This window comes from Alnus glutinosa, chromosome 10, assembly GCF_958979055.1.
Source record: "Alnus glutinosa chromosome 10, dhAlnGlut1.1, whole genome shotgun sequence".
NCBI lineage: Eukaryota > Viridiplantae > Streptophyta > Magnoliopsida > Fagales > Betulaceae > Alnus > Alnus glutinosa.
Genome location: NC_084895.1, coordinates 22,149,226 through 22,162,815, shown reverse-complemented (window position 1 = coordinate 22,162,815; position 13,590 = coordinate 22,149,226). Strand labels below are relative to the sequence as shown.

At 36.6% G+C, this 13,590-nt stretch overlaps 1 protein-coding gene and 1 non-coding gene across 4 annotated transcripts; both read left to right on the top strand.

Annotated features, from left to right (window-relative positions):
- Window positions 1–1,556: 1,556 nt before the first annotated feature.
- Window positions 1,557–7,302, top strand: LOC133879385 (uncharacterized). Of its 3 annotated transcripts, XM_062317926.1 has the most exons (13): window positions 1,557–1,693; window positions 1,782–2,081; window positions 3,289–3,845; window positions 3,932–4,021; window positions 4,118–4,357; window positions 4,850–5,071; window positions 5,176–5,467; window positions 5,552–5,874; window positions 5,998–6,110; window positions 6,209–6,312; window positions 6,406–6,482; window positions 6,577–6,670; window positions 6,860–7,302. In XM_062317926.1, the coding sequence occupies exons 2-12, from the start codon at window positions 1,826–1,828 to the stop codon at window positions 6,667–6,669; spliced, it is 2,367 nt and encodes a 788-aa protein (XP_062173910.1). In that variant the 5' UTR covers window positions 1,557–1,693; window positions 1,782–1,825; the 3' UTR covers window position 6,670; window positions 6,860–7,302. The 3 variants fall into 3 exon arrangements, with proteins under 3 accessions (XP_062173910.1, XP_062173911.1, XP_062173909.1); XM_062317927.1 differs by having other exon boundaries at window positions 1,590–2,081; window positions 6,888–7,302; XM_062317925.1 differs by having other exon boundaries at window positions 1,591–2,081.
- Window positions 7,303–11,520: 4,218 nt separating this feature from the next.
- On the top strand, window positions 11,521–11,592 carry TRNAW-CCA (transfer RNA tryptophan (anticodon CCA)). Its single transcript has one exon. It is a non-coding gene; the product is annotated as a tRNA-Trp (tRNA).
- The last annotated feature ends 1,998 nt before the right edge of the window (window positions 11,593–13,590 follow it).

Sequence of the window (13,590 nt, the reverse complement as noted above, 5' to 3'; positions counted from 1 at the left end):
AGAGATTAACCTTTAGCACCAATGATGAAAAGAAAAGGCAAACAGAAGATCACCTTGTATTAACCCTCTGGCAAGGGAAAAAAGGCCAAAGGGATTATTCCCACTTAAAATGATGGAAAAAGATGAGGAAGAAATGCAGATATTGATCCAGTTGATATAGGGTTGGGGAAAACCCAATTTTGCAATGATAGCAAGCAAAAAATTCATCATATTGAAAGCTTTTTTCATATCAATCTTTATGACTATAATACCACCCTTGCCTCTCTCTTTTTTTTTTTTTTTTTTGAAGTCACCCTTGCTTCTTTTTCACTTGAGAGAGTGTAGAAGTTCATGAACCATGATGAAGTTATCTTGAATATTTCTTTTAGACACAGAAGCAAACTAAAAATGTGGAATCAAAATAGAAAAAAGGGGTTGAAGGGGATTTATGTTTTAAATTATTGGTTAATAGTCGTGACAAATAAATATATGGTATGTTTATTAATATATTTTAGGGTTTGTTTTGATTTTTAGTTTAAAAAATGTTTTGATGTGATGTAAATGTAAAATATGTTTTTGTATTTTTAAAATTATTATATGTTTTGAGTTATTTATTATTGTTTTTATTTTAAAAATAAAAACAAAATTAAAAACATATCCTTATTTTTTTATCACATATTTATTGCAAGCTCATTTGGAGAAAATTCTTACAAATCTATTTTTAAAAGTGATGTGTCTAAAAATATGTACTCCAGCTAAGAGATACATATCACTTTTAAGGGTTGATTTGTTTATAGGAAATTTTTGTATTTTTAATAATAATAATAATGGTTAAAAAACAACCCAGAACATGGGTGTGTTTGGCAACACTTTTTTTTTTTTTTTTTCATTTATCTCAATCAAACAATTTTCTTCACTTTTCTCTCACAAAAAATTCAAATTTTTGTTCACCTTCATATTATATGAACCACTTATTATTATTCAAATAAAAAAACTCCCAACAAAACTCTTTAGCAAAGACCCTATTGTTATAAATGGAGGTTGCATACAATATTACCATCATATCTCTGTCTATTTTGGATGCTTTCGGATCATGATCTTTTTAAATTATTTGTCCGACTTTGAAAAAATTTGAGCATATGATTATGAAAAAATATTTATGAGATTCATCTACCGGATAAGTGATTAGACATTCTAATTTTTATTTGATTAGATAAATTTTATAAATAATCTCTCCTAATCACCTATGGAATTCTCATAAATTATAATGAATAATTTGAGAAAATCTATTCGTTACAGGCCCCAGCCTAGTGGAATCATACGCCTCTAATCTTAATCACATCGTCCCCGACTCACCAGCGTACAAATCATCCTCTATAGGAGGGCTGATCAAGTGCATCACCCACCCAAATTCCTCGACTATAACAACAATTTCTTTGCCAATAAGAAGAAGTTCCTTCACAAATAATCACCAATAGTTTCACGCCAAGTGTCCCCGAGGCCGCTCACAGCTTATCCTTGAATCCTTCCATCTCGAGTACAACACTCAACAAACCCCACACTCTACGGACTAGGATATAAAAGAAGCCCCTAAGTTTTCTATTCAACTCCCGCATATATTGCTCTCTCTCTCTCTCTCTCTAATTGTCTAGGGTTTGATTTTCTCTCTCTCTAGGGTTCGATTTTATCTCTACTAGGGTTTCATCCAGCTCCAGTTAAGGCATCTACTTCTCTTTGCAATTCTTTAAATTAGGGTTTCCTTTGCGTTTTTACTGAGGGAAATTACGTTTTTTAATTCCCAGTCTTTGAAAGTTTGACCCTTTGTTCGACGAAATTGTGAAAACCAATGCCTCCGCGAACGGTGAAGAGAGGTGCGGCGTTGGGGCCGAGGAGAACGGCAAGAGCCACCAGAGGGGCCCAGAAGGCCCAAAGTCAGCCGCCGGAGGCTGCTACCGAAGAGTTGGCGAAGGTCGAGGAGGTCTCCGTTCAGGCTGTGGAGGAAGTCAAGGTCGAGAAGAAGCCCGTCGTCGAGGAAAAGCCGGTTCCGGTGGATCTTGAAGCAGAGGAGAAACCAGGCGCGAACGGGTTGGTTCCTGAGAAAAGTAAGTGCTTGTTTTGGTTCTTCGAACTTGATTTGGGTCTGATGGGCTCAAGAAAATTGAGTTTGAATTATAATTATTATGTGTTTCTTGTGTGAGTGGATATTGTGTGGTGGACTTGTCGGAATTGTTCAAATTTTTTGTCTTTCTGTATGGGTTGTGGCAAAAAAGAAACGTTTCTTTTGTTGTTTATTGCTTGATGGTTATTTTGCTTCAGATCCAATGTTGTTTTGCTCCGTTTAGGCAGGGTGCTTTTTTTTTCTTCACGTTTTTTTGGGTGAAAAACAAATTTGTATGGGTTGGGTCCGGAGAAAATTAAGTTCTTGTTTTGGGTCATCGAATTTTAGAAAATTGAGTTTGAATTATAATTATTATGTGTTTCTTGTGTTGTGCGAGTATTGTCTGGTGAAATTGTTGGAATTGTTTCAAGTTTGTCTTTTCTGTAATGGGTTGTGGCAAAAAAAAACTTATATATATGTATATATCTTTTCTTGTTTATTGCTTGATGGTTATTTTGCTCCGTTTAGGTAGGATTTTCTTTTCTTAACACTTTTTTTGGTAAAGAACAAATTTGTATCACTTTGTGGATTTTACATGTGGTATGTTATTTGCTGGCCTGTACTTGATTGAGATGGACTGTGTTGATGGATGGGTTGGGAAGTGGGGAAATTTATGGTATTTTGTGTTTATTCGGTGTTCATCAAAGTTGTAAACTGCATCTCTACTCTACAATCTCTTTGAAGATTTAAAAAAGAAGCGATAACTTGGATACTTTTATGAATGAGAGAATGATAGAGTAGAAAGGCGTTCAATGGGAATGGTTCAGTTGGAGCTTGTGGTGTTCAATCCACATTTGAATGATCAGGGGCTGAGGCTTTTGCTTTTGGTTGTGCATTTACTCGTAGTTAGTTTGATCAAAATTAGTTACAATGAAGAGGGCATGCCCTTTGTTTTCCCTTTCATGAGAACGTTGTTTTTGTTGGAAACCTAGGGTTACAAATGGACGGTTATATTGTTTATAGCTTACATGTGATCGCTCTGTCATGTATTGATAAGATATCTCTGTGATAATTATGAGAAACATATAAATACCAAGAAGGATGAGGACTTTTTGTGGGTTCTGTTAATTTTGTATTATAAGTTTCCTTGAGCATATTGAACTTGAGCCTATTTTGACTGGGCTGGATCGACCCCCCTTATTTTGTGACAGAAGAAGATGAGGTGAAGGAGTCTGTTGACGAATATGAAAAAGATGAAAGGTTGGAACTAGAGGATAACGACCCTGAATATGAACATGAAGAGTATGGTGGGGTTGATTATGATGAGAAGGAAATAGAACAAGATGATGTTCAGGAGGTGGGGGAAGAAGGAGAGGAAGAATTTGAGGAGAATGTTGAAGAAGAAGAAGAGGGTGATATGGTTGAGGAGGACATGGAAGATGTTCATGAAGAACTCGAGGGCGAAGAGGATGATGAGCATGCTGGTGAGGAGCAGGAGCATGCACAGCTGGTTGATGCAGAGGAAGAGGAGCACCAAGAAGTTGTGAAAGAAAGGCGCAAACGTAAAGAGTTTGAAGTATTTGTTGGTGGTTTGGACAAGGATGCAACTGAAGATGATCTTAGGAAAGTTTTTAGTGAAGTTGGTGAGGTTACTGAAGTCAGGCTGATGATGAATCCTCAGACTAAGAAGAACAAGGGTTTTGCATTCTTGCGTTATAAAACTGTGGAGCAAGCAAAACGGGCTGTTACAGAGCTGAAACACCCATCGGTAATCTTTGATCTTCTCATAGTTTGAACAGGAACTTTTATTCTTCACGTTGTAAATTATATTTATGTTAATGACTGCAAATCCAGATCAATGGGAAACTGTGTGGTGTTACTCCAAGTCAAGACAGCGACACCCTTTTTCTGGGTAACATATGCAAGACTTGGACAAAAGAAGCCGTAAGTACATTGATTCACTTAAATGTCACCTTCAACTTTATTAGTCATGAGCTGGAGTTGCTAAATGCCTGATTGTGTTATCAATCTTGGTTTCAGTTAAAAGAGAAGTTGAAACATTATGGAGTCCATAATGTTGAGGATTTGACATTGGTTGAAGATAGTAACAACGAAGGAATGAATCGGGGGTTTGCTTTTTTGGAATTTTCATCTCGTTCAGATGCCATGGATGCCTTTAAGCGTCTTCAGAAGAGAGATATTGTGTTTGGAGTTGATAGGCCTGCAAAGGTTTCTTTTGCAGATTCTTTCATTGACCCTGGCGATGAAATTATGGCACAGGTAATATTTTGGGCCTAAATTTTCTGCCTTCTATTAGGGCAAATTACAACTCCTGATGGTTTGGCTCTATTCCAACCTTGTTTATCATGGGTGTACCATGTTAAGCTTGTAGGGATGCTAATAACATCTTGTCTTGAGTAGTGTATACTTATTATTACTTATGGAGGATGCAGTTTGGATATGTGTATCTCCTTATTCTATTATCACTAAATCTGATTTGTGGTTGAGTTACATTGATATCTTTTGACAAAGTAGATTGAAGTTCTCAGAATTTATGTCCGGGCCTTTTGTTTTTGGGCTTTTAGTATTTGTTGAATCTACCCTCGGATGTTTTCTCTTTTTTTTTTTTTTTTTTTTAATTATTTTTTTGGCGAGAATCTTTGAGCATTCATATTAGTTTATGTGTAGCAGTCGTATAGGGTTGTTATACCCTTTAATTGAACATGCTTAGCAAATGTTTTGGAATTGCTGCTCACATACTTTAAGTTACAGGTTAAAACTGTATTTGTGGATGGTCTGCCTGCTTCATGGGATGAGGACCGTGTCCGAGAGCTTCTTAAGAAGTATGGAGAGATTGAAAAGATTGAGCTTGCCCGGAATATGCCATCTGCCAAGAGAAGGGATTTTGGTTTTGTTACATTTGACACTCATGATGCTGCAGTGACATGTGCTAAAAGCATTAACAATGCAGAGTTGGGTGAAGGAGATATCAAGGTTGGCCTTGGTTTTTAAGAGCTTATGATATTTCAGATTTTGCTGAATGTTGTACTTGCATTGTTTTTGCATGGCTTTGTATAATAGTTATAGTCTTATTTCAGGCTAAAGTTAGGGCCAGATTGTCAAGACCACTTCAGAGAGGTAAAGGAAAACATGTTAGTCGTGGAGATTACCGATCTGGGCGCGGGGTTGGGCGAGTTGCCAGGAGTTCATGGGGTCGTCCAGCACCACGTAGTCTCCCTATGCATGGAGTAAGAGGAATTGGAAGTCGCATCCCACCAGTCAGTATGAAGAGACCTGGTGGGTTGAGAGATAGACGCCCTGTTGTGTCCATGCCAACAAGAGGCAGGCCCTTGGCTCCTCCAGCTAGGTCCTATGATAGAAGAGCACCTGGTATGCTGAATTTCATGTGTTCAATGACTGCAGACCTACACTTTTGCCTCTGAATAATTATATCACTTTGCATTTTATTGACAGTTCCTCCATACCCAAAGAGTAGCTTGAAGAGGGATTATGGTCGCCGTGATGATTTTCCTCCTCCAAGGAGCAGAGCTGCTACAGATTATGGTCCTAGGGCTGTTCCAGAGAGACGCACATCATATAGAGATGACTACTCTTCCCGTGGTCCTGGTTACTCTGATATTCCTAGAACTACATCACGTCCAGCAGCAAGGAGAGCTTATGTGGATGAGGGCTATAGCCAAAGGTTTGAAAGACCTCCTCCTCCTCCGAGTTACCGTGAGGGAAGGGCTCGTGATTATGACTCCATTTCGGGGTCAAAACGACCATATGCTGCTCTGGTTAGTGTTACTCTCAATATTTTTTTTGCTAAAACATACTGTTTTAATATCATATTCTGTTTTCCCACTTCTTTCATATTTGAGTTTCTGAAGCACATTTGATATGTGCATTGGTAATTCCAGGATGATGTACCCCCACGTTATACTGATTCGGGTGTCCGCCAATCTAGGGCTCGATTAGATTACGATCAGTACAGTGGTGGTGCTTCTCAATATGGGGATGCTTATGGTGATAGGTGTGTTGTTTTTTGAATTGAAAGCAGTTTTACCTTTCCGTCTCCTTTTTCTTAGCCTTGTTTGTGGTAACTTACTTTTCTGTGTTTTTGGCTGGTAGACTTGGGAGATCTAATCTAGGATATAGCGGAGGCAGAAGTTCTGTCTCAAGTCAGGATTCACATGGGCTCTATAGCAGTCGTCAGGGCATGAGTTATGGAGGAGGTGCGTTAAGTTCGTAGCAGCCTGATTTGACATTCTCCACTTTAGTGCATTTGTTGAAGTGATCTTCTTCTCCGATTTTGCTTGTTTTTTCAGGTTCTTTCAGTGGTAGTGATGTTGGTGGAATGTACTCATCAAGCTATGGTGGTGATTATATACCCCGTGGGAGTGATGTATGCTCCTAACGTTCTCCAATTGAATGATAGTGTTGATCATCAAGTCTTTAGCTAGTTAGTATAGTTATTCTATTTCTGGCATGTCTCACAGGTTGGTGGTAGTTCTTACTCATCAATGTACTCTAGTCGTGGTGTGGGCGGCAGCAGTTACATGGGAACTGGTGGTTCTGGATCATATTATTGAGGTATGTTTTTATGCTGCTAATTTTATCTTTTGGTAAAGCGCATAGGAATTAGGTGGTGTACGTGTCTACGTGTCTTTTTATTGGAGAATGGCATTTTCCCGGACGCGTGGTTTCTCTTTGATTTCCTAAGAGGTGTGCTTGGTAAAACTTGGAGCAGTATGGTCACAAATGAATTTGTCTATGGAACAGATCTGACATGACAAAGATGCTGCTGTAGGATGTGAACGAAATGAAGCTTATGCTTTATGATGCCTATGGTGGAGTGAGTGTTGCCAAGCTTAAAGGCCCTCTATATATTGTTGGAGTGTTTTTACCGAAAGGGGCTTTGTCGGTTGAAGCCATCTTAGAAATCTATAAATATGAACTAGTTTTTAAGTCGGAATTTTGTGCTGTATGGAAAACTAAAGTTATTCAGAAATGAATTCAAGAAGTGATTAGCATGTGGTATGTATGAATTACATATTTTATTTTCTATATATAACTCCACTTGATGGACAAATGTGGAGGTGTGCTGCATCATCTGTTCTTCTGGACAGAACATGATGAGATTGAAGGCTTTTTTCTGTAATTGGTTAAGGGATTTTTTGGAAATCTTCTTGTGCTTGAATTCGTTGGAAAAGTTTTGGTTATCATTGAATTATGGGCAATCTTCTTGGCTTCTACTAGACATTTTGGTTATCATGGACCACATGCTCTTTTCAGCAATACAACCTTAATGAATATGGAAGTGAATAAACAAGCTACTTCCTGAAGGTAGTAGAAAATATTGAGCTTGTTTGGAACAGTTATGAGGTATTATGAGAAATGAGGTCATAGATTGTTGCCTACATGTTAGTCATTTTGTTTTCGTTGGATGATGTACATTGGGACTTGTATGCCTTTGGTTGTGGGCAACTAGTGCTTACTTCCCAACTCATTGAGAACACTCTAGCTGATGGAATGTAGAAGACAAGATTAATGGCATGGTAATTAATAGATTTTATGTATTTTTTTCTGAGGAATATCAACTGACCAGCCCCTGTACAATGGACTAGTCTTTTAACCGTGTGAGAGCTTCATTGGAATTTGTCCCTACTAATTTATTGGTAATAAAAAATCTCTGAGCTTGTATAATTAATGGAGAAGTTAAGGATGGAGAACCCCGCATTTGTAAATCCCCATCTTTCCAGAATTTTAACCATCCAGAGATGGCACTTTCTTATATGGATCATAAACAGGTGCCTCCTTTCAAATTGGTTGAGAAAAACTTGGGGACTGGTGACTGCCCCCACTTTGTTGAGGTTTGTTCTATGAATAAATTATCCTTCGGTTGAGTTTTACACCTTTTCAATGGCTGTGGCTAGGATGAGTGATTTCTTTAGTCAATTTTTTTGCAATGCGAGTCTCAAGTTTTAGCCATTCATTCCTTTTTGATTGGAAGGCTGCTATTTACTTTGTGAAAGCGGAGAATGGATCTCATGAAAGCTGTTTCTTAGTAGGCTTCTTCACGAGGGTTTATGGGGTTGTGGCTGTGTGTCCGTGCGTTCTGGATAAATCATGCATTCTTGATTCATCCAGAGGAATGTTGGAAATGTTCTTTCCATGGTTTGAAGTGATGTTACTCCTTGGGTTTTGTATCCCTCTTTAGAAAACTTCCTTGGGGTTTATTGGTCCAGACTAGAACTAGATAGTAATATATGTTTGTTTTTTTAGTGGGAATTTTAACCATTTTTTTATGCTTTTAAATAGAGCTACGATTGGATTCCTCCAGTCTCACAGGGCGTTGCTCCTCACAAGTTTTTGTTTGGCTGCCTTGAAAATTTTTATTCTTACAGGTGCTACAACACTATGTACTTAATTTATCAGTGTTGTGTGGCTTTTTTAACAGTTTCTGTGAATTGAAGTGATAATTCTTGAAATTTTGTTTCGGTTGAGCTTAAGTCTCTCTCTCTCTCTCTGAATTAGCAAAGATTGAACATTGAGATGTGCAAAAAACTGCATTATCTACTCTGCAATACTTGTTAACAATTCATGCAGGACAGAAATTAGCTACAGAATGGTCTGTTGCTAACGAGGATGGTCCTATCGTCCCCTTCACCTTAGGGGTAGTTGGACCACGCCTTGGTATTTTTAGAGGGTGGTTGAGTTATCCCTCTTGGTATTGTGGGGTATATGTACCATCCCCACTACCTTAGGGGTAGTGGGGGGTCCTATCGTCCCCACCGCCTTAGGGGTAGTTGGACCATGCCTTGGTAGTTTTAGAAGGTGGTTGAGTTATCCCTCTTGGTATTGTGGGGTATATGGACGAATCAATTTGAAAAACATGAATTTCGAAAATTGAGGAATTCAACCAAAATTGTTCCTTTTAGAATGCCTATCGGCTAACTTTTTCTTATCATTGGTTGAAGATAGGAAATATACAAGAATATCAAATTACGTTATTTATTTGATTCTTTATAAATAAAGAATCAAATAAATAACGTAATTTGATATTCTTGTATATTTCCTATCTTCAACCAATGATAAGAAAAAGTTGAACGCCATCAATTCATTCCCTTACCCAACCAAAAAATAAATAATTTCTGTGGAGAAAAGTAAGATACGAACACAGACAACGAAAACAAGACTGCTGAGAGAACAAACAACAATAAACAACTTCAAAAAGAAAAAGAAAAAAATCAGTAAAGAGGAATGTTATTTCTCTAATTCCTGTTAAACTGTTTATGGGTTTGTCTATTGGGTCCCGAAAGTCAAATGGGCTGCAGGCAAACCGACCCAAAACTCGATCATTGTACACTTATGCTGCTTTTCTTAACGGGCACAAGAGCAGTGATTGGCGGAGGGCGGTGTAGCCCGCCCCTTTTCATTAAAATATGCTTTTTGATTAAAAAAAAAAACTTTTTTTTTTTAATTAAAAATGCTGACTGGGAGATGGTAAAACGTTTTCCAAAAATCCTTTCCTCGGGCACAATGTCCTGTTGCATGGTGTTGCAGAGGCAGGGTGCTGCAGAGAGAATGAGCATTTGGAGCTTTGGATTGATGATGTGAAATGGGGTTCTTGATAAGGATAAAAATCTTTTGTGATTAATGTTGATTTGATTGCCCTAATCAAGGGATTTAATTATCCTAATTCAAGAGAATTGTTTTGTATTTGAAATCATCTTATCGCTCTATAAATAGAGCTTTTGTACTCAAATCACATATCAAGAAAAATGTAGCCAATAAAAGGTTTTACCGTGTGGATGCAGACTATAGCCCCAACGGATCCAACCATCTTAATCTTTGTATCTTTCTCTATTTCCTTTATCGTTTTTATAGTTTTTAGTTCAAGCTTGTGTAAGGGTATGTGTGGGGGTGAGGATGAAGCTAAAACTGATGGAGATGACTTTGTAACAAATAAATTCACGTGGTTTCGAAATGAATTTGTATAAATTCATGTGGTTTCAAAATGAACTTATAAATTCTTGTAGCATGCCTATGTAACAAAATGATTCATTCGTACAAATTCTACCCATTTTTCTACCTCGTTAATACGAAATTACAAATTTACCATTAATAACAAATTATAAGAACTGAATAATAGAAAAAAAAAAAAAAAAAAAAAAAAAACGGAACACTAAGAAAAGCAAGTGCTTGCTCTTTTGTAATTACAGGCCTAACTATCACCTTGTGTGTGCTAAACATGGCCTAAACTTGGCCAATATTAGTTTTTACCCCCTGAAAGTTGAGTAAAAGGCAATGGAGATCACTTTGTTTCCTTTCAAAAAGTCAAGTAACTATATAGGCATACAATGAAGAGTAATCTCCTAAATCCATTTCTACTTAGTATTGAACTCAAAATATTTATATGTGAGAGGGAAAGAGGTCTCGAACTACTAAATTTAGAACAAATGATAAACATTTGGACCGATTAAATTAAGGGTTTGACAAAAGCAGACTGATTATACAAAAGGCTTTAATTTGTGTTATGTGTCTGTACATACATAAAACAAGCTGGAGTGTCAAGTGTCCATGCAGGGACGGCGTCTGACATTTGGCTGGGAGGGGGCCAAACAAAAAATAAATTAAAATATGTGGTCAAAGTATAAATACAAAATATACTGGGTGGGTTTAGTATCTCTTCATCTTTAAGTTTTTAATGTCTTCTCGAGTCTTTTCTATACTTGGATTTTTTTTTTTTACGACACTTTTCTTCTTTATTTTTTTCACGACACTTTTCTTCTTTATTTTTTTCACAAACCAATATTTCTTTTCATTAACAGGTAATATCAGTCACAATATGGTAGAGTAATGCTTTTCACGACGTGTCTGAACCGCCTATTAACCTAAAAATTTATTCATCAAAATTCAAACTCATGCAAAGATCAATATTCTCAAGAATTTTTTTAAATCTTCATCTTCCCAAATTTTCAGCACTTAAGAACAAACATCCAAAAAAATATACTGAGGAATTTGCTCATCTGTTTTCAGCCTGCATCCATACTTTAATTCATTTCTATTTATCCACAAATTATAGACCATTTCACAAAGAACCAATTGACATATATAAGCTCTAAAAAGTTTATTCATCCACACTTTATCAGTAAAAATGGACAAAAATTAAATTTCTAACAGGTAGAGTCAAAATTTTTAATGGGTAAAGGTGAAATAAACTGAAAATCAAATTATACTTGTTAATTTATTTTTTCAAATGAACTGAGGGCCATGGCCCTACCGACTACCCTAGCTCCGTAACTGTGCCTATGATTTTTGATGTGGCATACCCACCTTACGGTGAATCCCACAAAAAAAAATAATAATTCAATTGTAAAGGCATTGGCTTCTACGAAAACTCATAGTGATAAACATGTACGAGAGATGTAAATTAAGATGGATCCGTGGCGCAATGGTAGCGCGTCTGACTCCAGATCAGAAGGTTGCGTGTTCGATTCACGTCGGGTTCAATCCGTTTTTATTTTTGTCATATTTATTCAGAAAACCGAATATTCCCATCTTCAGGAAACCGAATATTCTCACTAGAAGTATTTAGATGAAAAATTTGTTAACTAGACTCCGTCATCGTTAGCTTAAAATTTGACAACTACTTAGAAATAATAATTAATAAACACCTTAGTATTAAACACAAGATTAAGGTTGCAAAAATTAAGTTTCGCAAAGCTGTGACGTTGGCGGCGGCGGCAAGTATTATCAAGGCAAAATATTATGAGAAATACTATAGATACTAAATCTTTTATTAAAAAATGGTTACTAAGATGATGTGAAACTTATTTATTAATACCCGTTACATTTATTTTTATTAATTATTTTGATAATCTCCAATAAATAAGTTTAACATTATTTTAATAAAAAATTTAGTACCTTTAGTATTTCTCAAATATTATTCTCTTCGCAATGACATTATTCTAGAGATAAAGTCGACCACTTTGGGATTTGGAGCTGAATTGAATTATCTTGTTCCTTCTCACTTTGCAAGTGTAGAGCCTAAGGTTTTGAGATTAAACTTTCTTCTCAAAATTATAATTAAGAGACCTAGAGTATGGGTAAGTTTTTAGTTACGTATTTTATGGTAAGGAAGTAGCACTCATGGTAATTATAAAAATGCATAATAATTTGTAAAAAGCGAAACAATACCAATTATGGGCAGCAACGTTTTTGGCATCGGGTTAATTTAAGGCTACATGGATTGTGAGATATCCATGTGCAGTCTTAACTCATTATGGACCTCATCTTAACCCTAACTAAGGCGACATATCTATAAATGTGTCACACATTCTCTTTAAGTAAAAATGTAAAATACTGAAAGTTTCAAATATTAATTTTGCTCGTTATAGAAGCGCCAAAAGACACAATGTCTCATCTCTACCCACTTCCACAATATTAGAGCCGATTGCTCGTGTGAGTGAGTCAACCTAAGTCTATTAACATACCTTTTCACCATGTCAGAATGTTGAGATTTTAGTGTTTGCTGCTTTGGTATGTTGTCTATAACCATGAATGATGCGGTCTAACGGGACATTGCTGGGAAAGCGGCTGGACTAAAATTGACTGACATAAGGGCAAAAGAAAGACTATTTGGTAACACATTAGTATTATGTTTGTATTCACTGCTAGCAAGTTATGTTGCTTCTTGGATGTTGTGACATAATTGCGGGTACATAATGTTTTGTGACAGTTAAGCATTGCTCTGAGATACTGGACTTGTGAGGGATTAGAGATGCTTAATCTGATGTGATCAATTGAGTCGGGACATAATGAGACACACTAATAGGGATGTTCTATGCTGGTCCTTACAAGATTTGGTATAGTGCTCCCAACCTTTCTTGCAGGTGTGTTCGGTGGTCGCACGATCTGTTTACAGTATGAACACGATTGAAAATAGATAGAGAGATGCATGCATGGTTGTATTATTGTGCTGACTGTGTGCAAGTGGAAGATGTAGAAAGTGAAACAACACCCACCATGGGCAGCAACGGTTCACGTTAATCAGCATGTAACCATCAACGGTTACATGCTATATTGTATATAAACAATGCACCAATTGCTTTAAATAGAGAGAAAAGACAGAAAAATGTCTATGCGGTAAAAATGTGTGACAACATGTGTATGTGTTTATACATCTTTCTTGTATTTTGAATTTATTAAAGGCATTTAGACTATGGATTATATGAATATTGTTCTAGCAGTATGCTCTACCACTAAGAGAAGAATTCAAGAACAAAATACGTAGAACAACTACGTAAGATCAAAATATCGAATAAAAAACACATGGAACAACTACGTGAGATCAAACTATTGAATAATTCATTCCGCTATGTATTATTGTGTTTCTAACGTAATTAGATCAACCACCTGGGATTAAAAAACTCCAGAGTACCTTGGAATTAGATTGGGCATCTTCTGTGGTAGTTGAAAATTAGATCTGCCACCAAGTAAATCCAAGT